The sequence below is a fragment of the Thunnus thynnus genome, chromosome 19 (assembly GCF_963924715.1).
Source record: "Thunnus thynnus chromosome 19, fThuThy2.1, whole genome shotgun sequence".
Taxonomy (NCBI): Eukaryota; Metazoa; Chordata; class Actinopteri; order Scombriformes; family Scombridae; genus Thunnus; species Thunnus thynnus.
The window spans coordinates 12873526-12900925 of NC_089535.1; the positions used below are offsets into that span (position 1 = coordinate 12873526).

At 39.4% G+C, this 27400-nt stretch overlaps 2 protein-coding genes and 1 non-coding gene across 8 annotated transcripts in view; 1 reads left to right on the forward strand and 2 right to left on the reverse strand.

Annotated features, from left to right (window-relative positions):
- Positions 1-19989, reverse strand: part of nup214 (nucleoporin 214) — a 32622-nt gene extending 12633 nt beyond the window's left edge. For 3 of the 4 annotated variants that reach the window (XM_067575379.1, XM_067575378.1, XM_067575381.1), the window contains exons 1-29: positions 19787-19989; positions 18928-19123; positions 18675-18829; positions 18037-18235; positions 17845-17915; positions 17670-17733; positions 17377-17480; positions 16703-16809; positions 16481-16547; positions 15687-15810; positions 12091-12249; positions 11409-11907; positions 11151-11287; positions 10921-11009; positions 10462-10545; positions 9789-9938; positions 9401-9559; positions 9206-9309; positions 8906-9085; positions 8375-8463; positions 7763-7849; positions 7046-7354; positions 6763-6930; positions 6241-6352; positions 4793-4868; positions 3908-3977; positions 3600-3684; positions 2676-2728; positions 1018-2577 (exon numbers count right to left, since the gene is read on the reverse strand). In XM_067575379.1, the coding sequence (XP_067431480.1) occupies positions 1018-2577; positions 2676-2728; positions 3600-3684; positions 3908-3977; positions 4793-4868; positions 6241-6352; positions 6763-6930; positions 7046-7354; positions 7763-7849; positions 8375-8463; positions 8906-9085; positions 9206-9309; positions 9401-9559; positions 9789-9938; positions 10462-10545; positions 10921-11009; positions 11151-11287; positions 11409-11907; positions 12091-12249; positions 15687-15810; positions 16481-16547; positions 16703-16809; positions 17377-17480; positions 17670-17733; positions 17845-17915; positions 18037-18235; positions 18675-18829; positions 18928-19123; positions 19787-19828 (5299 nt within the window). In that variant the 5' untranslated portion in view covers positions 19829-19989. The remainder of the gene's footprint in view (positions 1-1017; positions 2578-2675; positions 2729-3599; positions 3685-3907; positions 3978-4792; positions 4869-6240; positions 6353-6762; positions 6931-7045; positions 7355-7762; positions 7850-8374; positions 8464-8905; positions 9086-9205; positions 9310-9400; positions 9560-9788; positions 9939-10461; positions 10546-10920; positions 11010-11150; positions 11288-11408; positions 11908-12090; positions 12250-15686; positions 15811-16480; positions 16548-16702; positions 16810-17376; positions 17481-17669; positions 17734-17844; positions 17916-18036; positions 18236-18674; positions 18830-18927; positions 19124-19786) is intronic. The other variant, XM_067575380.1, reaches the window with a different exon arrangement.
- Positions 19990-20032: 43 nt separating this feature from the next.
- Positions 20033-20149, forward strand: LOC137171403 (U5 spliceosomal RNA). The gene has a single exon (XR_010924763.1). It is a non-coding gene; the product is annotated as a U5 spliceosomal RNA (small nuclear RNA).
- Positions 20150-21204: 1055 nt separating this feature from the next.
- Positions 21205-27400, reverse strand: part of LOC137170288 (nucleus accumbens-associated protein 2) — a 31669-nt gene continuing 25473 nt past the window's right edge. For all 3 annotated transcript variants that reach the window (XM_067573527.1, XM_067573529.1, XM_067573528.1), the window contains exon 7: positions 21205-27306. In XM_067573527.1, coding sequence (XP_067429628.1) covers positions 26774-27306 — 533 coding nt within the window. In that variant the 3' untranslated portion in view covers positions 21205-26773. The remainder of the gene's footprint in view (positions 27307-27400) is intronic.

Here is a 27400-nt window from a genome sequence, read left to right on the forward strand (position 1 = left end):
AGACATTCCCATACTGCATTGGGAATTTAGAGAATCTTTGGGAATGGGACAACTCCCTCATTGCCACTCTCCTTACTCAGATTACTACAACACTCCAAATCTCACAGCCACTGCAACACCTCTGACCCCCTCATGGTGGCAGTACACTACAGACCATATCAGTCTACTCACTGGCAAGCTGATGGCATGTAAAGAGATAGAAGTGACATATTTGGCTTTAATCACCACAATATGTGCAGGCTGGTGAGCTGAACAACTTGATATTTTTGTACTCTTTTGCAGCTCTGATTAGTAAATATAACCACTTTGAATGATCAAAACGTCTCTGGCAGACTTAGTTTTTACAGCTGACTGGTTTGAAATTGAGAACCTTGTATATCCCATTATGTTGGGAGTCTGAAGGTGTCAACTCTCCAATTTTTAAACAGCAACAGACTTACTTCCAGTATAAATTTTGTGAGGTGAAGACGTTGTGCTGAGGTGATGTAATTTATTGCACAGATTAACTTGGGTCAGTCAGGTTGAGTGTAGTACTAGCCACTTAGTGCCACTGAAACTACAATTTACATATGCAACAGCACATAAGGGAAAATTTTAGATTTAGCCCAAATGACAAAGGTGAGAGAGGAAGAAACATCATCGAGGTGATAAAGGCAAAGGACAATAAAGAAGGTGATAAAGAAGATAAGGAAGGTAAAAAAAAAAGTTCTTTCAAAACTTTTCAACACTGTCCACTACAAGCTTTTCAGCTTTTTCATCATTAATGACACTGACATCATAAGACTATTTTTATTTATTTAACGAGTAAGTCTTTTGAGAAAAATTATCTGGTTTACAAGAGAGACCTGGCCAAAATGACAGCGTAAGATAGGTGTCATATAACATCTGTACTTACAAAGTACAGATCTGATCAGGCTTTTAGGAGGCAATTATTCCAGCATTTGTACATCATATTTATATACATTATATTTCCTTACTTAGTGCCAATACATAAAACCATTAACCACAAACTCTTACCTGATGGCTGTCCAAAGCTGAATCCTGTAGATGAGGATGTGGTGGTGTTACTCCCAAACACAGATCCTTGCCCAAATCCAGAGCTCTGCCCAAATGCTGGGGCTGTGCTTTGCTGTGCTCCGAACAGTCCTGTGCCACTGCTGCTGGCTGTGTTGGCACTGCTTGTGCCAAAGGAGAAGGAACTCGCATTGCTTGCAGTAGCAGCACCAAAAAGACCTCCTCCAGTAGTGGCACTGCTAGAACTGGCTCCAAATGCTGACTGTCCAAAAGAAAAGCCACTGGATGTTCCGGTGTTGCTGGCAGGCTGGCCAAAGCCACTTACCTGGCCAAATACTGACTTACCAAAACCAGTTCCAGCTGATGTACCAAACCCAGCTGAGCCAAATCCTGTGGATGCTGGTGGTGTGGGGGCTGAGGAGGCTGAGGAGGCTGGAGGTGCAGCAGGTTGTCCAAACACACTGCTAGCAACAGTAGTTGTTGCACTGTTAGCAGTTGTAGGGGTGGGAGTTGTGGCTGCAGTGGCAACTGTGTTGATTACTGGTGTAACTACAAGAGAACTGCTGTCTGTTGTTGCGGGAGGAGGCTGAGTAAAAATGGAACCTGGCTTTTCAGAAGTGGGCACCTGGAATGCTGCTAGAGCTGCCTGAGAGACAGGCACAACCGCAGGAGTGGCAGCCTCTGAAGTGGGCACAGGATCGGTGGTGGTGGTGGCGGCAGTGGTGGTGGTGGTGGTGGAGTCTGGGATGGCTTCTATTGTGGGAGCAGCGCTGGCTGGTGCTGGAGGGGTTGCTTCAGCTGGAGTGGTGCTGGAGGAGGGAGGGTCTGGGGTGGGGGCAGTTGTGGCCAAAGGGGGTGTTGGTGCTTTAACTGTCGTCGTGGTTTCTGTGGTTTCTGTGGTGGTTGTATCTGTTGCAGGCTCAGGTATTACAGAGGGGCTGACGCTCTCTACAGGGGGTTCAGTAGCAGGTTCCTTTTCAGGAGGTGGTGTGGGTTCTGAAGGTTGCGAGGGAGCTTTTGGTTCCTCTGATGCTTCTGAGGGGGCTGCAAGGAGACTACTGAAAGACGTACGTAAAGCTGAGGCAGTTGAGCTAGACTGGGGAACAGAGAAGGCCAGCTTGGTGTTTGATTCAGGAGGCTTAAACAAGCTGCCCGACACTGCCCCCTTGGACAAGTCTGCTCCTGTAGAATCTTCTGAAGACTTCAGGAGATCTGCACTAAAGCTAAACTGTGCTGCTCCCTTGCCCATACCAAGTCCAGAGTCCCCAAAGGTAAATGAGGCAGCAGTGGGTTTGGCAGAGGAATCTTTAGCTTCTTCTCCTTGACCCACACGCAGTCCAGAGAAACTGCCCAGAGTCTCTCCTCCAATTGTTTTAGGGGGCTGTGGCTCTATCCTGAGGGCAGCTGTGGAGGAAGTGGGTTTGGCTGCTTCTCCTGATGTGTTTGGAGGCAAGGTGGGGGACGCAGTGCCAACAGCAGGGGAGGTCGAGGAGAGTGGCTCCTCTCCAGTCTGACCAAACATTTTGCCATTTCCACCGAATGAAAATTTACTCACATCCTTCACTGGAGAGACATAAGGAGAAAAACAGAAAGTGAGGGAGGAATGTAAGCTTGACATCATCCTACAACTATCTGATACCAAGCTGTTGTTTTGTTTTTACCTTGTGATATTCCAGCTCCTGGTGTAACTGAAGTAAAACTGAAGTTTGTGGACCTGCAAAAGAAATCATTTAATTCAAAATGAAACAACAGTGAGAGCATTGTTAGCTTCTGCGTTGTGACAGATTTCCAAGTGAAACAGCATATATGCCTGGGCAAGGTGTCGCTCTGAGAGGGATTTGATCAGATCGTATGAGTCTTTGGAGAATCACAGAGATGCAGAGCTGGTCGCCTCCAGCTGTGCCTCCCAAACCCAAGTGGTTAGATTAGGAGGTGGGGGCTGAGGGAGAAATTTCTACATTATTTTGGAGTTTTATATGATGTAAGAGGTTAGTTGGTTGTCCAAATCACCTTTGATTGGATATATTTATGTTAACACCTCAAAGTGCAGGATGAGTAATCTATATATATATATATATTCATACATATATTTGGCATATAACAAGGGATAACAACAATTAACTTGATTAGAACTTCATCTTTCTTCTCCATTTCACTGGGTCTTGAAAAAGTAGAATCAGTCATTCTGGAGAAAGATTGTTGATATTTGAACTAAACACCCAAACCCCTCCCTTTGTGCTCCTTCAGGGGCACAACAGTCCACACTACACATTTCTGCGCCTTTGGCTTGATTGGCTGGATTAGTGTTGTGTGGCTCGCTTCGAGCCACTTTGTTTATTTCCCATTTCCAGAGCCAGTGCTGTGTATGAACACCTAATTTTTATTTCAGCGCACACACAGAACGGACAGCTAGTGGACCGTGAGGAGATATTTGCTGAATTTTACAAAAAGTTTATTGAACAATCTTTCTCCAGAATCACTGACTTTACCTTTAAATAAATCAAATATTGCACATTATAAACAATGTAAAGCCCTCTCTTTACTTCAGAATGCTTCTTTAATCTGATTTTTAAAAATTGACTCACGCTGAAGAGAAGGAGAAACCTTTGCTGGTGCTTTGCTCCGCTGAGCTAACAGGAGCCACAGAAACATCTGGTTTGGCCAATTGACCTGAAGGACACAGAAGTGTTTGAAGTCAGTCAAAATCTATCATGAAATTAACAGTGTCACCTTATTTTGATATAAAGCATATGTTAAATGAAATGTCAGGATTTTGCATACCTAAGATTAAGGATCATAGGGAACGTTCTGGATTGCAATGTTGTTTATTAAATGTAACCAAATACGGACAATATCTAAGAGAACTTATGCATGTATATCTAAATGTGCTTACCGAACACGAAGCCCATCTGTGGGAGGCTTGTACTTTCAGTGGACAGTTTCTGGATACCTTGTATAGAATTCTGCAGACAGTTTTAAAAAGGACAGTGGTTATTATGTCTTAATTAGGTAAAACTGTAATGCAGAAATTAACAGTATACATCTGTTGTGCATATGAGATTTAAAAAATTATTATGCAGGTTCCTTTGAACACACCGCTACAGGTTACAGCACAGGTGCAATAAGCTGTAATCTTGAGAGAGATATAGAAAAAAAAGCAAGAGTGTACATGTGGCAGGAGATCATTATGTTCGGGTCAGTCCCATGAAATTGAACCTGGGCCTGAACTGTGTTAATGATTTGTGTGAGGAGTTCCCCCGTCACCCAACTGCAATTTGTAACATCAACATGGGAGGGAGCTGGGACATTTCTCACCCATGCAGTTAATAGTTTGTCTTCACATGCAAAACTGTCAGCAATCTGTGAATTTTCACAAGTTGAATGGTCTTTAAAAGATGTGAGGGGAGGTATATAACATGCTTGCTTGCTTGATTTTGAGCACTTAAGTGATAACATGTAAATGGATACAAAAAATATACTGAAGAAACTTATGTGTGGCTGCATTGTGCAGTTCTACTTGGAAATCTCAACCACCGTAAAAAGTCAGTATTTTCACATTTCTTTGTTGTTTTTAAGAAAAACAGGTTGGGTCTTTTTTTAAAGCATATGTGGAGAGGGTGGCTGATATTTATAAATTATAAATTAAGTATCTTATAAACAATTTAAATTTGAGGATTATGTGTCACCCAAGTGTCAGTAATACAGTGACACAGATGTGTGGGTGAACAAATATGTGAAAAGATGAATGATAGCTGTTGGAGTAAATGATAGCACTCACTCGTTTGGCCTGGTTGGAAGATACCGTTGCGATAACCTGCTGAACCGCCAGAGCTGCTGGATCTGGTACTGATGAGCTGGGGAAGAGAGCAGAACAGGAAGGAGTGAATCTTCTGGTGTTTTTGTTCTTCTGTGCATTAAGAACTAGATATAACAAAACACCTTACAATTTAGTCATGTCTACATACTGTATTTGGACAATCAAAAACCTGGTCTCTCAAAACCTCATTTTGCCTTTGTGTCAGGCCGGACGATAATTCAATATTACTGTTTATGATGACTTCACATCTAAATTACTTATAACTTAAACTTAACCCAAATCTGTGTATTTTTTGTGTAAATTTTAAGATTCTGTTCTTGTAAAGTGTGCGTATTTGTTCTCTATATCAGGCTGGGAATAATTTGAAAAATTGTCTGAACCATTACTGTATGACAGTGGGAAATAGTATCTTGGTGCAGAATTGTTGAAAAGCCCACTTTTGTAATCATCTTACTCTCACAATGCCTTGCATTGCTTATTTGTTATTGTGAGCAGGCTTTAAATGGAAAAAGCCCTAAGGAGGGATGACCTGCCAAAATATCAAGCACAAAAGTGGAGCACAGCCCAGTGAGGCAGAACGAGTAAGGTGCGGGTGAAAAAAGGTAAGTGTGAATCATGGAGTGAATGGAGCCTAAGAGCCAAATGAAAAACATGAATAAAAGGGAAGTGAATGGTATGGAATGATATCATTATACAGTGTGAATACGGTGCAGTTAGTAAGTATTCACACAGTTTCGTTTTGGCTCCATTCTCCAGTATATTGGTGGCTATTAGGTTATAGTGCTGACTTTCAGCTGTACCTTCTTTCACACTCGTATGTACATATTAATGATGAGCACAAAGAGAATATAGAAGATATGCAAGGCTTGTGAAAACAAGCTGGGATGCAAATGTGTGACATCCTCAAAGAATGCTGGCGTCTGCCAGTTGTGTAATGCATACAATGACTAATGCACACAATGCTAATGATTTAATGCCCTAAATATTACATAACATGCTTAATATTAAATCAGCAGACAAACAGATAGAACAGATCAGCTAGGCAAAACAGATAGAGTACTTTATTAATCCCAATGGGATGGAAATCGCAGAAAATGGGAAATTGCAAAGTCCTAATTACCCTTATCTACCATGTCAATTAATATGTGATCTCAAAAAATCAGTTTCATTTCAAAGTCAAATGGATGGATCCCAGTTAAGATCATTCTTAGACAGAAAGTACTTCTCCATACTATCAATCAGTTTCATATATCTCCATATAGAATATCATAAAAGCAATGTTATTGCCTTATCATCCTTCAATGGATAAAACTTGTTTTAGCTCACTGATGCGTAAATGATGGGTTTAAAGCTATTAAACACACCCAAACTTTTGAGAATCAAAAAAATCTATTCTTTTTGTGTTTTACCTTATAACAGTGGAAACTGGCACAGGAGGGCCTCTGTCCTTAAGCTCTTGAACATTGACCACCTGAGGGACAGTCTTCAAAGTGGACTCTGTCAAGGAAGCACTGACGGCAGCTGGAGCACACACACAAATGCCAATGTGAGCAATTCTCACACAGATGTGCATACACACACACACAAACGATAATATAAAAAATAAAGCAGACCAGACAGATGTAATTAAATGAACTGAATAATGTTTCCATGGTAACTTAAGCAAGGTTTGAATTATACTGAAACTAACAACTCAAAAATGATGAGGCATAAAGCTGCCAGTTTCACATGGTTTTGTCTGGAGGTCTTTGTCTCCACCTGGTGGATTAAAGTGGGCATAGCAATGTAATATTAAACAAACAGCTTCTTATACACATAATGTAGCTCAGAATGAATCTTTTTTTTTATTAACCAATTACCATTTAACACAATTGAACACAATTGTTTTCGCTTGCAGTCAAAAGCTGGTGACTGTTACATGTATTTCCTACCTGTCTTCTGATTGGCCATCTGCCTTCGGAGAGCAGCAGTGGCTGCAGCCTGCTGGGCAGAAATGGTGACAGGTACGGTCCTCTCAGTTGGTGGAGCTCCATGTTTTACTGTCTTTGTGGCAAGAGCAGTGCTATCAGCCCCGCTGAGGTTGATCTTATTGGTTGGAACTGAAATGTCAATACAGTGTGCAACATTTATGAAAAGCATGTCTACTAGTGTTTAGCAGAGTTATTCTTGTAAAAAAAATTCGTTTAAAAGCTGATGTTGGTATGATTTACTTACCAGGACTGGCAATAGGGCTGAGTCCAAAGCCCATGCCCTGTACTGGGTGGACTTTGGTTAGAGGGGTGGACTGGATGGCTCCGAAGCCTGGTTGGATAGAGGGGGTCCTCACCACAGTGGGGTGGCGTGGGGTGGACAAAGCTGGAGGTATGACAGTCATGGGAGGGGGCTCTTGCTGAAGTTCCTCCTCCTCCAGCTCCAAGTGAGGCAGGTGAGGCTCCAGGGACTGGGACAGGGAGGAGGTGGAGCTCACATCATCCAAATCCTCATAGTATTTTGGTGAGAGGAAGGCTGAGCGAGACAGGTTGGCTAGAAGAAGAGAACAGATGAAGAACATCAAGATAACCAACGCCTGTGATATAGTTGCATTTTGGTAATATCTTTTACACAACGAGTGCTCAACATAAGGATCTCAACATGAATCTAATTTGCATCATGGAATTCCTCAAATGTTGAATTTTGAGCAGGTATTTGCAGTTTTGGTCAAATCGCAAGTGAACTATTGTATCTCTCAGATCTTTATAGTATCTTCTTTTAAATGCACAGGAAAGGCTTATTTGTTTAAACATTTTTGTATTTGACAATTATTTTAGTCCCCGATTTTACTGAAGAGCTGGGGGTAAAGCTAAAATACATTTGTAACTTTCACACAACCACAAATTTCAGTAAAACAAATTTACAAAAGAAAAATCAACAAAGACTCCAGAAGGTGTGTACCTGGTGCAGTTGAGCGGACAGGAGGCATCTGCCTCTTTGACAGGAAGTTTCGCAGCTGGGACTGCTTAACTGGCGATATCTTGACTGCTGGAGAGATATCTACAAGTTAGTATTTGTTGAAATTAAGAAATGTGCTATCCTTTATATTAACAGTAAGTATTTGGATAGTTACACATTTTTGTTTCTTCAGGCTGTGCTTCAGCACATTCAATTTGAAATAAAGTAACTGATACTACATTACATTAAAATGCCAAGTCTCACCTTTAAAATAAGACTGCTCCTCGGTCTACCAGGTTGTTTATCATTTCCTAGTTTTCCTGTGTGCAACTGCTTTTTTTAAAAAATGCACCTAACTGTTGATTATGGCAAACCAAATACCTTAATATCTCAACTTTGGGTACTATGTGTTAAAAGGGCTATATCCCTCAAAACAGTTCTTTCTATATTGATGTAAACCTACACATATTAAAGCTGAGACTTGGCACTTTAATGTAGTAGCCACTATTTTATTGCAAATTGAATGTGCTGAAACACAGAGCGTGAAGAACAAAAAATGTGTAAATGTCCAAATACTTACTGGACTGTATATCAAAAATACACAAAGATTAAAACCTGGAGATTTGGATTTGGCTTTAGGAGGGGTAGTGTCAAGTCTGGCTTTCAGGAATGCATCCCTTAAACTCTCAAGCTCGCTTTCCAATCTGTCAAAAACAGAGAAACAAGTTGTTTTCAGTTGCAAAGAACGACACGTTTTCTAATAGCTATTTGTGGTGTACTGATGCACATAATTAGGAATGGCATGTAATGAAGGAAATGTAAACACATTCACTGTTTATACCCTGCTACACTGAAAGAAATGTGTGCAATCTTTATTGGTAATTATATAGCCATTATGCCATTCAGTTATGAAAACAAATAACCTGCTAAGTTGAACTTATTCTGTTTTTATTATTAAAAACTATTCTAGATTCAAATTGTAGCCCATTTGAGTGGAATTTAACTTGAAATACGAGGTCTCTAATTACGAAAACCGACTCCACAGAGTCTCCCTTCTTACAGCAACCTCAAATTTACAAAATTAGTCATTTCCCAGAGATTTTCACATTCCTCCACTCCTATTTCTTGTTTTTTGCCAGCTCCTACCCGGCATTTGTTGCTGCAGCAGTGTTGTGGTTTATAGGCGGCGTGGTAGTCTTGTTGTAGAGGTGCAGTGAAGTGAGTTCCTTCACCAGCTGGTCCAACCTGTTCTTCTGCTGGTTGATGATGTACAGGTTGTTAGCCAGTGTATTGAACAGGCCCTCACGCCCTGGCACGACCATGTGTCTGTGAAGAAGAGAATTATTTTACAACAAATGATAAAACAATTAAAGTCAAACTCAACACAAAATGTTTTCAGTATCAAATATTTGTTCAAATAGTGGGGAAGTCATATTTTGAGCTTACTTCTGTTTCTTCTTCTTCTCCAAGTGTTTCTCCCATTCTACATCCAGGACATCATTGACATCCTCTACAGCAAACATGACATACTGGTACAGCCTGCGAATCTCCTGAATTAAGATGAAAAAATGTTGAGTGTGTAGGTGTTTCATTTTAAGGCTTTACAAAAAGTATCTATTCATCTGTACTTTTGCGTCTCACCTTGAGCTGTTCCTCACTGCGCGGATCCAGAGGTTTTTTGTACAACAGCTGTCTGTAATTTCTGTCTTTGCTGAGCTCACTTTGGGCCTTGGCTTCTTCTGCACCAGCAAAGCCCTCCAGTAATGTGGTCTTCAGTGTGCCAATGTCCCCATGGAGAGACTAAGAAACATGATAGTTTTAAAAACAGGTTTGAAGAGGATATGAATGCTATAATAAGCTTTATTTAACAAGAAGACTATCAGCTATTAAAATAAAGTGAAACAACAGCTAAATATGTATGACGGTGCACTTTTGCAGCGGCCTGGTGAATGTGCTTTTGTATACAAGGAGTTGGGTCCACCCAAACACTATCTGTGCATGTTTGGAATTTTTTTAATTATGGTCATACCTCTGTAGTTTCCTTTATCTCCAGAGTGAAAATATGGAGGTCCTCTGACTCCTTCCTCAACTCCTTCATCTCCTCACTGGGGCCGACCTTGAAGTCAGCTCTTGCGCTTCGTGCCTTCAGATCATCTAGCTCCTTCTGGAAGTGTGCGATCTGATGACAAGTCAAAGACACGCTTAGTTGTCATACTTCATAAATTCTTCACTAAAGTGTAAAGTCCTTCCTAAGTTGTTAGTAACTACTAGCTGGTTTCAAACTAGCATTTTACTAAATATAGTTGCACTATTAAAGCTAAGACATGTCTTATGAAGCTAGTAAAGTGTAATGTGTAAATTGGCTGCTAGGAAACATTTGTAGAGTTGTCTAATCAGGTGCAACTGAAGGAACCAAACTTCCTTGACCATAGTTTCTGACGTCCTTTACATGATAATTACAACTGAAATTATGCTTAACTGTATGAAGCATACCTTAATCAAAATACAGACAAAACAAACAGTACAATTACTTGAAAAGATATTTTACAGATTTACACTTTAATTAAGACTGCTGTGTGTAGTCATGACCACAAGCATCTAGCAAGTAACAAATCCCCCTGACAAATATTGTTCAAGCCACAAAGTTCACCAATTAAAAGTGCTACATGGTACTCCAGAGTTGACTGGATGATATGTCTCACCTCCTCTAATATACCAGCCATAATGGGATCAGAGTCTTTCTTTTGCTGTAGCTGCTTCTCCAGGGCCTTCACACTAACAGCTGCCTGTAACAAGAAGCGATAAAGTACATCAAAAAACCTATAATTACAAGTAAAAACGCAAACAAACACAACTCATGTACGCTGACTTAAAAGAAAACTTAGCAAGAATTTGTTATCTGATATCTATACAGTTAACTAACAGTTGGTTTCAGTTGGGTGTTGTGTTGCTCGTGGCAACCACTACCAGCACAGTTTCATAGCAGTTGCAGTTTAACTAAAATTTAGGAGAAATTCAGTGTACTGATGGAGGTTATGTGTAAATATAGTGCATATGTGTGTCTTTTAACATATTTTTGAGCAAAATATCAACAAAACCATGAAAGTCAGGTTAATATGTGTACAGAAAATAAAGGTTTTTCGTAATAAAACAGTTGAGACCTGTGGGGTTTGGACACGGCCCTGGGCAGCAGGAGCAGGTTTCTGCACGACTGTGGGTGGTGTGCTGGTTTGAACTGGACGCACTGGGACTGAGACATAACCAACAGTAATAGGATCACAACCCAAGCCATAGGTGCGTGAGACTTAATTTAATCAAGTATTCATTGAGTAAAATGAAATAACATGCTTGTGCAAAGTGTAACGGTCAAGGTAATTGAGGACTTTCTTACCTAACAAGGCTGGTGTCTTAGTGGCTGCGGCTGCAGGGGCAGCCAAACCACTTGAGTTGGACACAACACTTTTGGGCAGAGAGGAATTAAAGGAGAAAGACTGTGGGGCTGGTGTTGGGGTCTCCAATGCTGAAAATCTTGGGAAAAGAGCAGACAGATTTTTTAAGTCTTTGTATAAATGTATGTGTGTATGTTTACAAACCTCAATGTCTCAATCTAAATACCCTAATATATGGTAGCTCAGAGATAATGATTTACCTCTCATTTAGATTTGATTTCACTGTAAGTGTGGAGGGAGTTGTAATACTCTGGGGTGTTGGAGCTGGAGCTGGAGCTGGAGTTGAAGCTGGAGTAGGAGTTGGAGCTGGAGCTGGAGCTGGAGCTGCCACTGCTGATGGTTTGATGGAAGGAGTGCTGAAAGAAAACGCTGACGGTGCTGAGGGGGTGTCAGAGGGTGGTTTAGAGGCAAAGGAGAAGCTTGAGGATCCTGATCCAACTGATCCAAAAGGTGTGGTTCCCCCAAGGGAGAATACTGAAGGAGCAGAGGTGGCACAGGTAGACGGCACAGAGAAAGTGAAGCCTGATGATGATGATGACACAGGAACTGTGGGAACAAGGCTGAATGGGGCAGCAGAGGAAGAGGCAGCAGGGGCTGGAGGAGTGGAAGCAGCTGCTGACGTAAGACCGAGGTTTGCGAATGCTGCTGGGGCAGATGGGGTGGAGGCAGCAGCTCTGGGTAGTTGGGTTACCAAAGAACCTATGAACAGAAAAGAAACCGGCTTCCACCAAAACTACCAAACTATAGTACAAGAAATGTCCCTTTAGAAACCAGTGGGTGACATTGTCAAATAAAATGTCCATCTTTGTTAACAGCCTATAATATCACCACACCAGGAAATTAAAAATCTGCCAAACATTTTGATATCACTGGCTTTCTCACCTGGCTTGGGCAGTCTTTCCCCCTCCAAGGTGAGGGGGTTGGGGGCTGAGACCAGTTGCTTAACACCAGGATTGAGGTTAAGGAGGGCAAATGGGCAGAGTAATCCTTCCGTGGACAGCATCAGCATAGTGGGCACTGGGGGTACGGTCTTCTCATCAGCTTTGAGAGAATGGAGAGATCGGATACAGAGTGAGACAAAAGACATACAGACAGAGAAAATGCCTACATTACGCTGAACAAAAGACTCAAAAATGTGTTTGCTATAATTACACAGAACATACCGACCACATAACTCTCCAGTCAAACTTACTCAGTCTCTCTCTAAGCCAACTCCCCCATTTCCTCCCCCTTTGATACCCGCAGATCAGAGAGCCAGGGAAAATCTCTATTGCTCTCGGGTAGGAAACTTTATGTAATTTTATATGAAGTCTATTAATTGAGATCCACATGCATGTGTCATGTAGATTGGTCAGTAACAGACGTTTGTGCAAAATGATTTGGCGTTCTGCGCAGCTCTGTGCTTCCATCTTACACCACTGCACAAAGGTGACAATTAAAGGGGACGTATCATGCACATTTTGACTTCCAGGGATGCATTTTTATATACCTTCGCCTCAAGTTTTGGACGTTTGACCATGACATCCGACATCATGACAGTATAAAAATAACAGAAAAATCACAAAAAAACATGATATGTCCCCTTTAAGAGCGAGTGTTGTCTGCACACTATGCCTGCTCTGTTCATGATGACACAATGCTGTCTGTTACTTTAATCATGAAAGGACTGTTGGCATTTGAGCACAAAGACTGTGAGTTAGAGCTGTAGTTATCTCATTGACCTTGGCTAATTTCACCCTCCAGTGGTTAAAATAGGAACCCAGTCCACAGCATTCCTCTTCTCGCCAAACCCCCCCCCCCAATTCTTTCCTGCACTTTACACCCACTTTTCAGCACTTTCCGAAATTTACACAGTACGCTGTGGAAAAAACAAAAAAAACAAAGGCAAATCCAGTCTAAACTAACATTTAATTGATGAAAGTGAGAATTCATTCCTCAAATTTAAAATGTATTTGTCAGAGTCAATACTAGTCATTTCAGATACATCACAAAAGTACACCGAACACTTTGTCCTTATTGTCGTTCTACAGCGGTGTCTCATATCTGAAACTGTTCTTCGAGTATAACTTTAATAGTTATCGAGGATGACGGCAATGTTGCTCTTTCTCAGCAAGTCTCAGTGTTTGATCAATCACCACTGACTCACATCTCAGCCTGTATTTTTCCATTTGTATTCATTCCAGTAGATCAGTATTGTATAGTCTGTATAACTTAACACCCCCATCTACGACAGACAGACACACACACAGAATTACATACAAATATTCAATATATAATTATACAAATAGCAAGCAAACACGGAAAATGTCATGTGTTATGATCCAAGAAACAATGTGATAATGAGTTCTCTACAACATAGACACACTAAGCAGAGAACAAACACAAAAAAAACAGTATGCTTAGTTTAATCTCAGTTATGAAACTAAAGTTTGAAAGATAGTGAGAGGCAAAGAGATAGAGGGTGAAAAAGAAAGTAAACAGAAGGGAGAGGCACACGGTAAACCTCATCAGCATTCTGCAACAGGATTGTCAGAGCTTTGTTGTTTGTTGTGGTCCTCTAGCTTGTCTGTGCCATTTTAATGAGTGCATTTTTACTCTACAGATAACTCACTCGTTACATACCTTTCACTTTCTCTAGTGAAGTGAATGTCTCACTTCAGATAAAGGTTTTGATCAGACTACAATCATGTCAAAATGTTGCTCAAATTGCAGGTTATTTCTTGCTGGGGAGCAAGTTCTTAGAGTGAGCAGGGAGAGATGTGACTAGACAGCAACAGCAGCTCTACGTGAATGTCTGGCAGACTGGGCCAGTTAAGATAAAACAGTGTACTGAGACGGTAGCTTATTACTATTCTTTACACAAGCTGCAATAGAGCACTGCAGAGGATGCTGTATGCACAAAGAAGCCTAAAGGATTTCAGCTTCATCTGATCGTTAGGGGAGTGTTGAACAGAAAATGTTTTGAAGCTTAAACAAAGATAACGGAATGAAGTATAGGAGATAACACTATCTATTATGAAATTACAGTTAACTTAAATACTGCAGTAAAGTCCCTGGTTCTCCATCCATTAGAGAGGATCTTAAATATGCCTACAAAACAACTTTATACCACAAAAATCATTAGTTTGTAGGAATCTGGAGAGACAAACTGAGAAAGCCACGGAGCCTTGAGACTTACATTTTTTAGTGTCAGTATGAAATATTTTAAAATTCATAGCACAAAACATTTGTGTTGATTAAAACAGTCTCATTGGGGTGGGCGGTATCGCTGGTGGCAGATGGTGTACAAACATTCCTAAACTGATTTAATTTTCTCTACTCTGTCCATACAGTCATTCTACTATTTTCTGAAAAACCCAGTGCACTCAGCGAGCAACATGCAACATTTTATGATTAACAAAAGTGATATCAGAAAACCCCCCCCAAATAAATAGGTGTTTCAACTGGGAGGGAATGGATGTAATGTCCTCTAATTCTTGTATGTAGAGGTTGTATTTTCAGTTAGATTATGGCAAATAAGAGAGGCACTCATAAAAAAAATGTAATAAATATAAAAATCTATCACCACATTTATGATCACCACCCCGTTTATATTTCTATTGGGATATAGTCAATTTTCTGAAATTCAATTAATTAATTCACAAATAAATAACCTGATGGTAATGTCTGTGGTTTGGCTTCTAAGGTGACAAATTTAAGTACTTCACCACACTGACACACAAATCCTGTAATTCAAATAATTTTATAAAGCCGTCCAGATAATTGATTTGAAACACTGTCATATCTAAGTCAAAATGGTATAACAAAAGCTCTAAATCAACTTCATTAAAAAAATATATGCACCAATTGACTGTATACTAGGTTAGCAATAAGCCAGCTTCTCTGTTTACTAGTTTTCAGGTGGAGCTTAACTTTCACCAGTATAAGAATAATCCTACCCCAACAATCCTATTTAAAACTGTTTATGTCCCCCTTCAGTCAAAATGTGTTTGACACTAGAAGGCTGTTCTAACATTAATCTGCTGAAGTTAGAAAGTGTCTCTGAACTCACCTTTAATCTTTGTTTAATCTTTGTACAAGCAGGATTTGTGACATCACAACTAGTTTGGTGCCAATTGTGGTCCAGTATGAAAATTACACAAGTGTGATGTAGAAACTTAAAGCCTCCAGTGCACATACACTAGCTTTTTTCAGTGAAGTAGGAGGCATCTTAACTTTTGAAATGAAAAATAGTTGCGTATTCATAGATTCTGGATTTTTCAATGAAGAAGGAGTAGAATCTTTAACTTGTCCAATATTGGTGTTAATTTGCCTACCAACAACCACCTCTGCATCCCAGCTTTCCTATAGGGAAAATACCTTTAACATTCAATGACAAACCTCTGGCTCAGAAACGTAGGTGTTGTCCCATTGTGTAGAAGTGCAAATTGATCTGACAGGTGAAGAGAGGAAGTACACAGAAAGCCAAATTCACTTACTGATGTGGATCTCCTGCTGGCTGGTGTAGTCTATAGCTAAGCCAAGAGGCAGAGTGTCTTCATTCGAGTCAGACACTGGAAGCTCAGCCCTACTGGCATCTTCCAGGATCCAAAGTTCCCAGATCTAAAAAGACAACAATAGTTCATGGTCAGCACAGTCTACAGACATTTGCTCAATTTTTCTCTCACCTTACAGAAAGCATCAAACAAACTGTGAATTAAAGCAAATAAAATGCTGAGAATAAAAGTTTTTATATAAAACAAAAGTGCATCAGAACTTTGTGTAATCAGTTGTAGTTATGATTGAGTCAATTTTAATTCAAGTTTAATAAAGAAAAGAAGTTCTCAGATGCTTAAACCCTTAAGATTAGAGAAAACATGATTTTTTTTAATAGTGGAAACCAAATACAGTCAAAGAATTTCAGCAGCTGACCTAACTGTTATCACGCACGCTGGTTCAAGTATTTGGCATTAGCTTTGTCGACTGTAGACGGGGAGAGCTCTGCTTGCCTAAATTATTTGAAGGGTGTTTTAAGTGCAGAGAACTTTATGGAACAAGTATGTAATTCTCCTTGATACTTCAGATCATCTAAAACACACATAAATACATGTTTTTCTTTCAATTGTATTCTGATGTCAAAGTTTACTTCTCCACTCCAATTTAAGTGGAAATCCATCACAGTGACAGACACATTTAATTTCTATCCATATTCGATCAATGGTCATTTAAACATAAGATTTCTGTAATATCTAAGTGCTAAAAATTCAGCTTTTCACTTAATTACAGTAGGTACCTTGTCATCTTGTCTGGATATGACACTGACTTCGATGGAAGCTGCTGATGCCGCAAAAATAAGGTCCCTGGATGAAATAAACAAGGAAAAGCAAAATAATTTTTACTCCATTTTAACATGACATTAAAATAAAATAAAGTACGTTTCAGGGAATATCAACAGTGAACATGATTTTGGGTTGCTACTGTACCATCCATGCCTATAAATTGTGATAATTCTTACCAGTCCTCTATGTGGCTAAGGAAGTAATGGTGTTGTCGCTCGGTGCAGCAGCCGTACACCGTGTCACTAAAGTTCAGATACTTTGTTTCCACCTTCTCCTCCTTTTTCTGTAAAAAAAAAGAAAGAAAGAAAATCAAACACTGTCACATTAATTTGCTGACGGTACATTAACAAGTTGGAGCAACTGATGAAAGTTCTGTATTGTCAAAGCATATTTTAGCTACTCAATAATTTAGCATTTGACCAGAATAAGAACCCCACTACAAATACTGAGAGATATGCATTATCACGCTGTCCACTGACATCCAACTGCGATTTGCCATCTCAGATTCTGTGACACAGCTGATATAAACAAGTACATGTGTGATAAGCTGCCAACAGGCTCTGCAAAACCAACAAGAGGCAGAATTTTGCCTTCAAAGCTACGGTACATAATCTGGCAAAGCATAAAGTACCACACTTGTTTATTCGCCTTGTTGCTGAGGCCATGTGGAGAAAATGTCCTTGATGAAACAAGTTAAATTAATGTGAATTCCACAAAAAAACATATATGGTAAAATGTATCTACTGAAGCAATGACTAAGCACTGAAGCACCGAAGCCTGGAGGGGTGAAACCTGACAAAAATCCAAATGTGATTAGGTGAAATTGACTACGGATGTAGGGCGTACTCACAGGGAGGGAGATCAACACTAGCTCAGGAGGGGTCTCAGGGGACCCATCTGCAGCAGCATAAACCACTGCAAACACAAAGGTTTTCAGCCAGAGCACATCCAGAACTGTGAGAAAAAGGAAAGAGAGGCATTAGCCAAAATAAGGATTGAAATGAAAGTAAATAAGAATATGTGACATACTGGTGAGAGATAAACCCTGCCATTATATGCCATCAATACTCTGTCAATAAGGAGGATGAACAGCTCAGTATATGGCGTAAATCACAGATCTCACATTGATAGCGCACATTTTACCTTTGACAGGTTCATCGGAGGTGTAGAAGTGTGGACACGGTATCACTTTCTTTTCTTCTAGTCCCTTTTCAACAAAGGAGAAAATCAGTTTTCATCTTCTCAGTCACTGTGTGCTACACCTTTCAAGGTGCAATAAGGGATGTATTTTCAATTACAGTGAGTTAGGTTCACTTACTGGTGTATACTGACTGACTGTGCCGTTCATTTTCCCTGCAGCCACTTGTTTTCCTTTTGGGCTCCAGCAAACTGTGTGAAACAGAGCACATTCAGAGCCATGTGGCAAAATGGAGATGTGCAGTACATGTAAACTCAACAGATAGAATCTCTCATTTATAGAGATAAATATTATGCTCAGTGTCTCACTCACTGCATGTGATGCCATCTGAAGCAGGTAGGCTGGACAGGAGCTTGACACTGTCAGTAACATCCAAAATCATCATACTGCCTTCAGACAGACAGGCAGCCAACATGGATGCTTGAGCAGGACTCCACTTCAGGTCCTGCACTAAGGTACCTGCGGGTACTGCTGGCTGTAGCGATGCAAAAGGTAACTTCTGTCGTCTCGCCTGGAAAGGCAAAGACAAATTAAGTAAAAAAAGTAAAAAAAAAAAATAAAAAAAAAATCAACACATCGAATGTTTAAAGTGATTGAATTTGGCAGATTCAAGGACATTTAATTACTGAATACCTGGCCGTCAAAGTCACGCAAATTAAACTGAAATTGATGGATATGGAAATCTTGCTCCGATTTCCAAAAAATATGTTATTATAAACAACCTTTTCATATCATAACTGTTAGTTACATGCAGAGAATTCTCATCAGCAGTACAGGTTTACAAAGTTTATTTATAAAGGCCGAGATTTTTTAAAAAGTAGAGTAATCGTTTGGAAAGGGCAAAATGGACAAATCTATCTTCAAGTGTCTATGTTTGTTACACAAAACCTGAGACACATGATGTGTGTCTAATACGCAGGCACAATAAGTAAACTGACTAAAGTAGTTACCTTGTTCATGAAGGTGCGGACATCATAGAATGTGAGGGACAAACCCGCCACCTCGGACATGCCACAAACTGACAGAGTAAGTTCATCACAACTGAGAGCCAAGTGGTGCAGAGCCAGCTCCACAGTCACCTCTGCCAATACTGGTATTCCGTCAACTAGAACAAAGAGGAAAGTTTGAGTAAATTGTGAATAAGATATGAATGGAAATGAAGAGAAACATGTGTTTTAAGTAACAGTATGGTCACATTCATACCTATTTCATTGGAGCTGCCATCAGCTTTATCAGCAGCCAGAATGTCTTGTGTTAGGTAAACTTTGAATGTTCTGTCCAGCCCAACAAAAGTTAAACCAAATTTGTTTGAGACGGTAAGCAGACTAGATCTTTCTTTTGGCAAATCTTCAGCAGGCTCAAAAACTCTTGCTTTCTTCATCTGACGAAATTGAAAATCCTGGAAAGAAAGGAGAAGAAAAGCAATGTTTGTGACTAGTGATGGGTTGTAAACATGTGTGGTCCCACTTCGATAACTGCAGACTTAAACTATATCGTATATCACCTTGGAAGAAAATAATACAGCTAAACATGCTTGACAACAAGGCTTGTGTGTTCATAGGATTATCTGACAGCCAGATTTATTAAAGTGAAACCTTAAGTAGCATTACTTGCCTTTTAAACTTTTTACGTATTAGCTCGCTATCGACTAGTTTATTGACAACACACGTAGCCTACGCAACGTTAATGAGTTGTTTTGGTAACATTAAAGCAAAATGTACTGAATGTGACTAGTTTTTGATTATTTAATTTCAGTCACATTAAGTTAGAAATCACCTCTCAAGGAGCACGTTAACATGTTATTAGCTAAGTTACCATGCTAGTAGCTAACGTTAGCTACAAACTGAGGGTGAAAGTTGTTGCGACAGCTTTTTCTTGGGACACTGTTGCACTCTAGCTGTTAATTATGTCTAAGGTTATTTATATGACTGTGTAAATACTTTTGGGTTAGAGTTAACTAAACAGAAAACCTAAACCAATGAAGATGAAGTGACACAGTGCTAGCAAACATTAGCTTACACATGCTAACCTGTCAACACAACTCACGGAGAACAGAGCCTACCTTCATTTCCCTCTCAGGAGGGGAGTCTGTGTCGTCACTCATTTTGAAGGGCAGAAGCTGGTGCTTTTTTCCAGCAGAGCTGCTGTTTTAAACTCTTTCAACTTAGACTGTATCTGAGCGAAATTTCTAGTGTGCCACATTTAGTCTGCCAGGACCAAGCTGAAAACACACCGCGCGATTTCGCAGCGGAAAGAAACGTTATGACGACGTAGGACGTCAAATCGAAACCAGAGCGTCCATCCGGGTATGCTCGCGATTTAGATCGTATAAATCTTTCGTCTTTTACTAAAGATTTCCGTGGAGAGGAACAATATGAGTTCAGTCTAAAAAAATTTTTAAGGGGGGTACAATATCTGTTATATTTTACTCTCAGGTAGATAAAAAAAACACATAAATGACATATTGAAAAACACTTTTCACATAGTCCCATAAACAAAGCCATAACTCCATTTCTCCATCCTAAATCTGACAGAGGAATTTGCAATGAAAGTGTCAGTTTTACGGCATTCAACAAATAGAGTGGTAACACATAGGCCTCATAACCCAAATTAGAAAATTGTGGCTGCTCCCTTGATATATCAATAAAATAAGTGTAAGAAAGTTCTTAATAAATATGGGCTATAGTTTGATAATAGGTCTTTTCAGCAGCCTATATTAATGTCCCTGTTATGTATTTTTTTCTTTTGCAAAAATGACCTTAAATTATTATTGTGGCTTTCCAGAAAATGCAAATGTGTCAAAGACTGATTTACAAACTTCTGTCATGATGAGGTGCGATAACCTTGCTTCTTGACAATGTCCTGCTATGTTTTACATTATTCTGAAAGTAGAGATCCTTAATGAGAAAATAAAACAGTTGCTCATATCACACTCGTGTGTGTTTTGTAGACACATGTAATCATTCACCATTCAGTGAAAAGTCCTTTTAAAAATAAATGCGTACTAAAATAATTTGAATTGATGTGACATCAAGTTAGAAATCTCAATTTTCCATGCATCTTCCCAAAGGTTTTCATACCTCCACTTAAACTGTTTAGTTTGCAGTTTCTGCATGATATATAATAATAAAACTGCCCTGTACTGACAGTATACTGAATGCTCCAATTGGTTTTGAGGGAATTCTAATGAATCCTTCAACAAAATGTGATATAGTTTAAGTCTTTCTCTATACAATAGCACACACAGTTACCAAAATTTTGGACAGCTTTGCATTTCTACAACACATCACAACTACTAAAAATGTCTTAAAGTTTCTTGGGCTGAAATCTTTTCAAATGAGAATCTCTTGTGTAACAGGTATTTGAGAGTGAGCACTGAGCAAATCCCTGAAGGTAGTCATTCCGCTCCCGAAACACAGCTATCACAAATAAATCGCTAGATAATATACAAACAGAGACAAGAGAAAGAGCAGGGCAGTATATGGTGAAGTAAGGACTTTTATTAGAAAGCAGATTTTTCCGTATTGCATTTAAAGAAATCAGGTACTCTTGGACTACACAACTGAAACTGGTGATGGCAAATACCATGATGGGAATGAAAGGTAGATTTTTATGCAACATCAAAAGTGGCAACTTGCATTTCTGTTGTATATATTATTGATGCTCGAGTCAGAAGGCGCATAAACATTTTAACATTTCTCGTTTGAAACATAAAGCAGTATCAACACTGAAATTGTCCCATCCCAGTTAGCCTGGTCCAAGCCCTGTTGATGGTGAAGAACATTTCCATGATCGAAGTGCAGGGTTGCATGATAAGATCCTCTTTTATCGTATGGACTGTTGTCCATCAAGAGGTTACCAATAAGCCTAGACTTAGGACCAAGTCCGGCTCATGTTTACCAGAGCATTACAGATATTGTCCATGTCAATATGGGACAGCTCTGTTCACAAAGCACCAAGGTATCAGTCAAATATCAGTCAGTCCTTGTTGCAGAGACACACACTTATAACCAAGAAGGCTGGAGTTGACATCACTATGTCCCTCCACCCTGGAAAGTAAGCTAGCGAAGACCAAAGCAAGCTGGAGAATGACAAAGCAAATAGCAAGAGCACAGCAATTCATGTCAGATCTCCCATAGTGCACTTTGGGTCTCATCCCTATTCTGATTGTCAGCGCTCTGAACACATGGCTTTAAAAGTTGCGTTTTCCCCTCGCTCACTCCTGGTGTTTTTCTCTTTTCTTTCATTTTTCTAAGTTGCTCTAAAGTGCTGGCATTATGTTCAAGGACAAATACGTACACATACAAACTTTTAGTGCATTTTGTTCTGAGTCTGCTGAAGGTTCAAATGCACACTCAACTGGGTAGTTAGTCTATGTATTCCACTCTTTATCGCTGCTCTGCTGCTGATTATTACAATAGGTTAAACTTTACACAAACATTCATTAAAAGGCCAGGGTGTGTGATAAAAATACAACCCTACCCACTGCAAGACTCCACAGTTTTTGTTTGCTAACTGTGACAAAAGTTATTCAGCATAAAATACATGGTGCATAAAGATCAGAGGTTTCATTGGGTTAGAGTGAGTGTCTGAGTGGCATGCATTTTATGATACAAGCGTCTCTTTGCATATAAATGTATTGTTTTCAGCATAAACCACTCACTGGAACAAAAACTACTGTGCCCATTCGTTTTACAGTAATGGGGGATGAACAGAGCACGATGTAAGGTTTTAGAAAGTGAGTAACAATTTATTCGCAAAGAAAGGTTTGTGAAAATTGGGTCTTTTCAACCAACAGGCCTGTCGTGTCACTTATTTCGTAATTTTCATCCAGGTGAATGACAGATATTGCAAAAGACACATTTCTGTCACATGAAAAGAAAATATTAACTACAGAGTTTGGAGGAGATATTGATTTCAATCAAAGAAACATAACATCATATACATTGCGCAGGATTTTTTTTTTTTTCAGCCACATCAGCGAAAGCTCCCAAGGGTCTAGCCATGACATTCTCTGAGAATTTCCCAGTTAATAGTGCAACATTGTTGTTGTTCAAATTCACCCTGCACAAGCAAGAAAAAAAAAAGAAAAAAAAGAGACCCCAAGTAAAAGAGAAGCAAGCAACATTTTTTCTAAAAAAGGTTGTTTTTTTTTTTTTGGCTGGAACAGAGTCAACAGTGACAAGCTGACTGAAACAAGATGAAACCTGAATGCATAAAGAAAAATACATTAAAAATGTTTATGTATGTGTGACAGTTTTGTGAGGAAGACTAGTCCAAAATGAACAGGTTTGATTACAGTAGATATATATGATTTTATTTCACTTTTTTTGGCTGGTCTGTCAATCTTATAAATAATGTGATGATGATGTCAGTCCAGGAGATCCAATTGTTGTTGATTAGCTGTATCCAAGTTGAGTAAATCGGGCTAGTGATCTTGCACACTGTCTCCTTAAAGAATGAAAAGATGGCAAACATAAAGTAAGTACATAAAATACACTAAGCAAAGGTTCTTGGGAAGCCAATTTTAGTAAAATTATAACTTCAGTAATGGCAAAAAAATGTCAAAGTCTGCGTTCTACCACCACAGGTCCTTTGTCTTGTCCATCTCTGAACATGCAGTTATGGTGCACATTACAACATCCACACCCACACAGTCACAGTCTAAGGCACTGCTCCACACCCCTTAATCACTACACTGGAGTATATCAATACTCCCCACCCAACTGTATTCACTGCTTCATTTAATTTGATTTTATTTCAAATTCTTCTTAGATAAAGTAGTGGCCATGAAAAATTCTGCTTGTTGAAGACAGATTTTAGAATATAATAAAACCCAATGGTAGATTTATTGTGTATGAAAATACACAGAGAGGAAAATAGATTAAATGTAAATGTTATGTATATTTACTGCACAATTTAACAGTGGAGAACATAGGTCTCAATCCTTTTGGGTTGCAAGCAGATTGTGTTGCAAGCTATTTATGTAATTTAAGAATTGTGAATTTGAAAGGTTTAAGACCAGAGTTATATCTGGGAAGGACAAAATCAGAAGTGATTCATTCAATAGTCAAATTTTACAAGTAATGTAGTGGCTCCAATAAACAAACTAATATCTTTATTTTCTTTACAGGAGCAACTTAAGGAGCTAAAGCTTAATAAATTAAAAATGAAATAAAGACATAATTGGCTAAATCTTGTATATTTATACAGTAAACTTCTAGCTCTCTTTGTGAATACATGTCATTTCAACATTAGAGACATACATAATTGTAAGTAGTTTAAAAATGAGGAGCTCGTTGCAATAAAGATAGAATAAATAACAGCGTAATAAACGCCTGTACTTGAACCTCGCTCAGTTTTCTATTTATTAGGGAAATGCTCCTTGTTCACCACATTGGAAGACCTGTTCACAACAGTTTAAAAATCACAAAATCCCTAAAGCTTTTAGGTAGAACATCATCCAGACTCACAGTCAAATTAATGTCATATTATGGCCCATTTTGACAGTATACAACTGATGAAAAAAAGTGAGTCTTATTAAAAAGATTTTCAGTATTTTATCATATTCAAGGCTTGGACCCCCTCGCGAAAGCAGTTTACATTCATCCATGATCTCAGCCATTCTATCACAGCCCTATTTTCTATGACAGATCACATTTCTTCCAAAAGAAAAAAAAAAAAAAAAGATATTGTAAACGTCATTATTATTACCTAGTGCAATTATAACCCTGCGCTCTTTGTGCAGGACCATCTTAAAGCTTCCCCCAAAGAAACAAGATATGTAGAGCACAGTATAGGATAATCTGACCCAACCTTTGAAGTGGCACAGTACTGAAGCATAAACAAAGAGATCAAATATATCAGGGACATATACTGTATTTTTTGCTGTTAGTTTATGCTGTATGCTAATTTCTGCAGAAGAATGAATCTGATTAATTTTACTTTTCAGCCACTTCACAAATCGGTAAGCTTTTCCAAAAATGTTGGTGGCTTACAATAACTTTGGGGCTCATTCCTTCACTCATTCATTCACTAAAACTGATGGTCTGATCTTGTGATTAAATGCAATTTGACGGCTGATCAGGAAAAACCGAGAGAACATACAACAGTATATTTTAAAATCAATGCACAAAAAAAAAAACAAAGAAAGACTGTTTGGACTGCGTCCATGTGTGTGGCAGAAAGCATGAAAACAGACATTAAAAGAAAGAAAATGCGTATGACAAATACAGGTTTAATTCCCTGTTCAATGTTCGCCTCACTCCGTCCCTCTTCCAAAATATAGAAACAGTCATCGTCAGAAAGACCATTTGTTTCTTTCCAAATCCACAATCCCCTAATCAAAGAATTTGTCAGGGTGATATGAAGGAAATTCTCCATCTTTAGTACAGTCACATCTTGCCAAAAAAAATCTTTGTTTCCCACCCTATAGACTTTTTTGAGTGCAAATGCAATAATCCAGCAGAAATTGCTTTTATAAGTTTTATTCAATAATTTACCCCCCCTCCCCCCAGGGAAAAAAAACAGGATGGAAGCAGGACTATGTAGTCTTGGTGCCAATCACACCACCACATCAAGGTAAAAGAGTGCTTCTCTCTGGCATTTTTTCGACTACCACTCAATGTAGTGCACTTCATCTTACTACTCCATATACTCCTCTACCCATGGTGTCAGCACGCTCCGTAGTAAAAAAAAAAAAACAACAAAAAAAAAAACAAAAATCCAATCGATACTGTGTCAAACACAGTCATTCCTGGGTCACACCCAGGTCAGTTCTAACATGTGTCAGACTGAGGTCAGATCCCAGTAAGAAATGGAAAAAAAGTCATTTTGCGTATTAATGGCATATCTCGAGGCAAAACTTGCTGTTTTCTTATTTATTTAGATGCAGGTCTGTGGCTTTGTTGTTGTTTTCTATAATTCTCTGTATCCATTGTTTGTATTCATGCATGCAAGCTTGGATTTAGTGCATGTTCTTGTTCATGTCTCTCTCTCTCTGTATCTCCAAGACAGAATGTTGCAATTTAAAAAAGGATTTTTCAAAGTTAAAAAGAAAGCATTGTTGCATTTTTTTGGACTGTGTTTTTTTAATGCATTGGTGCAGATATTGAAGGCAAGTATCATAAGGTGGTAAATTTGAGCACGTGTGTGTGTGTGTGTGTGTGTATGTGTGTGTGTGTGTGTGTGTGTGTGTGTGTGTGTGTGTGTGTGTGTGTTTGGGAGGGCCGGTCTGGGGCAGACACAGGCATCACATTGACAATCTAATTCAATATGTCATGGCCAAATATGCGTTAAAAAACAACTCCATGTGATACATTTTTGTTAGATTGTGGAGAACTCTTTTTTTTTTTAAATGACGCGCTGACAAGCTTACTGTTTAATGGTGGTAACATACAGTAGTTGACCTTTAATTATTTAAAAAAAACTTTGCCATATATTTATACATATTTAACATACAATAATATGATGTCAAGTGGCCAAACACTGCAAAATAAGCTGCTTTTTCAGGGAGTGTGTTTTTCTGATCTGTTTTTCCCAAGGTTACACGGGTTATTTCAAGATGCAGCTTTCGAAGAAAACCGAATCTTTTTCCAAACCATTATACCACATTCCATAAACTGCCAGCAAAGCAGCTGTTGCTTTTGTATTGCACTGAAATGATGAATCATTACAGCCATTTGTTTTGCTATCAGGCCTTTGTAATATTGCTGCTGGTGCCGAAATACATATACATATATACTAAGGAAACAGTGTAGGGTTGATTTTCTGAATGTAGTAATGCCATGCCTGTGTCTGCTTCTACTATCAGTGATTTATTTCCACTATCAGTAAGTATGCTTGTACACAAGCACATGTGTGCGCATGCATGTGTGACAAATTCTTGTATAGTAAGATCTACGAGCGCAGCTTTTTGTGCTGAATAATTTCTGTTGAGGAAGCACGGAGGAGAAGAAAGAGTGGTGGAGATGTTAGAGTAAGAGAGCAAGCAAAAGAAAATGCAGCGTTAAACAGATTTCACAATGTGAGTGGCCGCCCAAAAGGACATTCACTGTCCATTCACCCTCAGACCTTGTCCAAAACTTTCCACTTCCTGCTCAGGCGGCGTGTCACCACAATCACCCGCCTCAGCCCCTGGGATCAAAGATGGCGCCCCCAGTGATCCATCTACACCCTCTAACCCAGCTTCATCCTCATCCTCCTCCTGTTCCTCCTGGACTACTCCTTCACCTTCACCTTCAGCCTCTGCTCCGGCTGCCCCAGACCCGGGGCTGCCCTCTGTCAGCGGTGGGTGAGTCCTGAGAGGGTCCTTGCGGTCTGGATACAACCTTTGCTCTAGGGTCTTGAAATCAGGCTCAAAGGGGAGGTGTACCCCTGCTTGAGGGCCACCCAGTGCCAGGCCCAGGCCCACAGCAGCACCCATGCCCATTCCCGCACGGTACACTTCCATGCCATCAGGCAGCATGGACTTGATCTTGGGCAACCATCGCTTGCGGACACGTCTTGCATTTGTGCACATGTCAGCAGCAATCACATTCATTTCACTCTCCTTGAAGTTAGGGTTGAAATTTTGACAGTAGACTGTAAAAGAGGGAAAACAGCAAAGTTAATGATACAAATTGTCCTCTTTAAAAAATCCATCACATATACTGGATGTGTCGGACAATCAACTCAC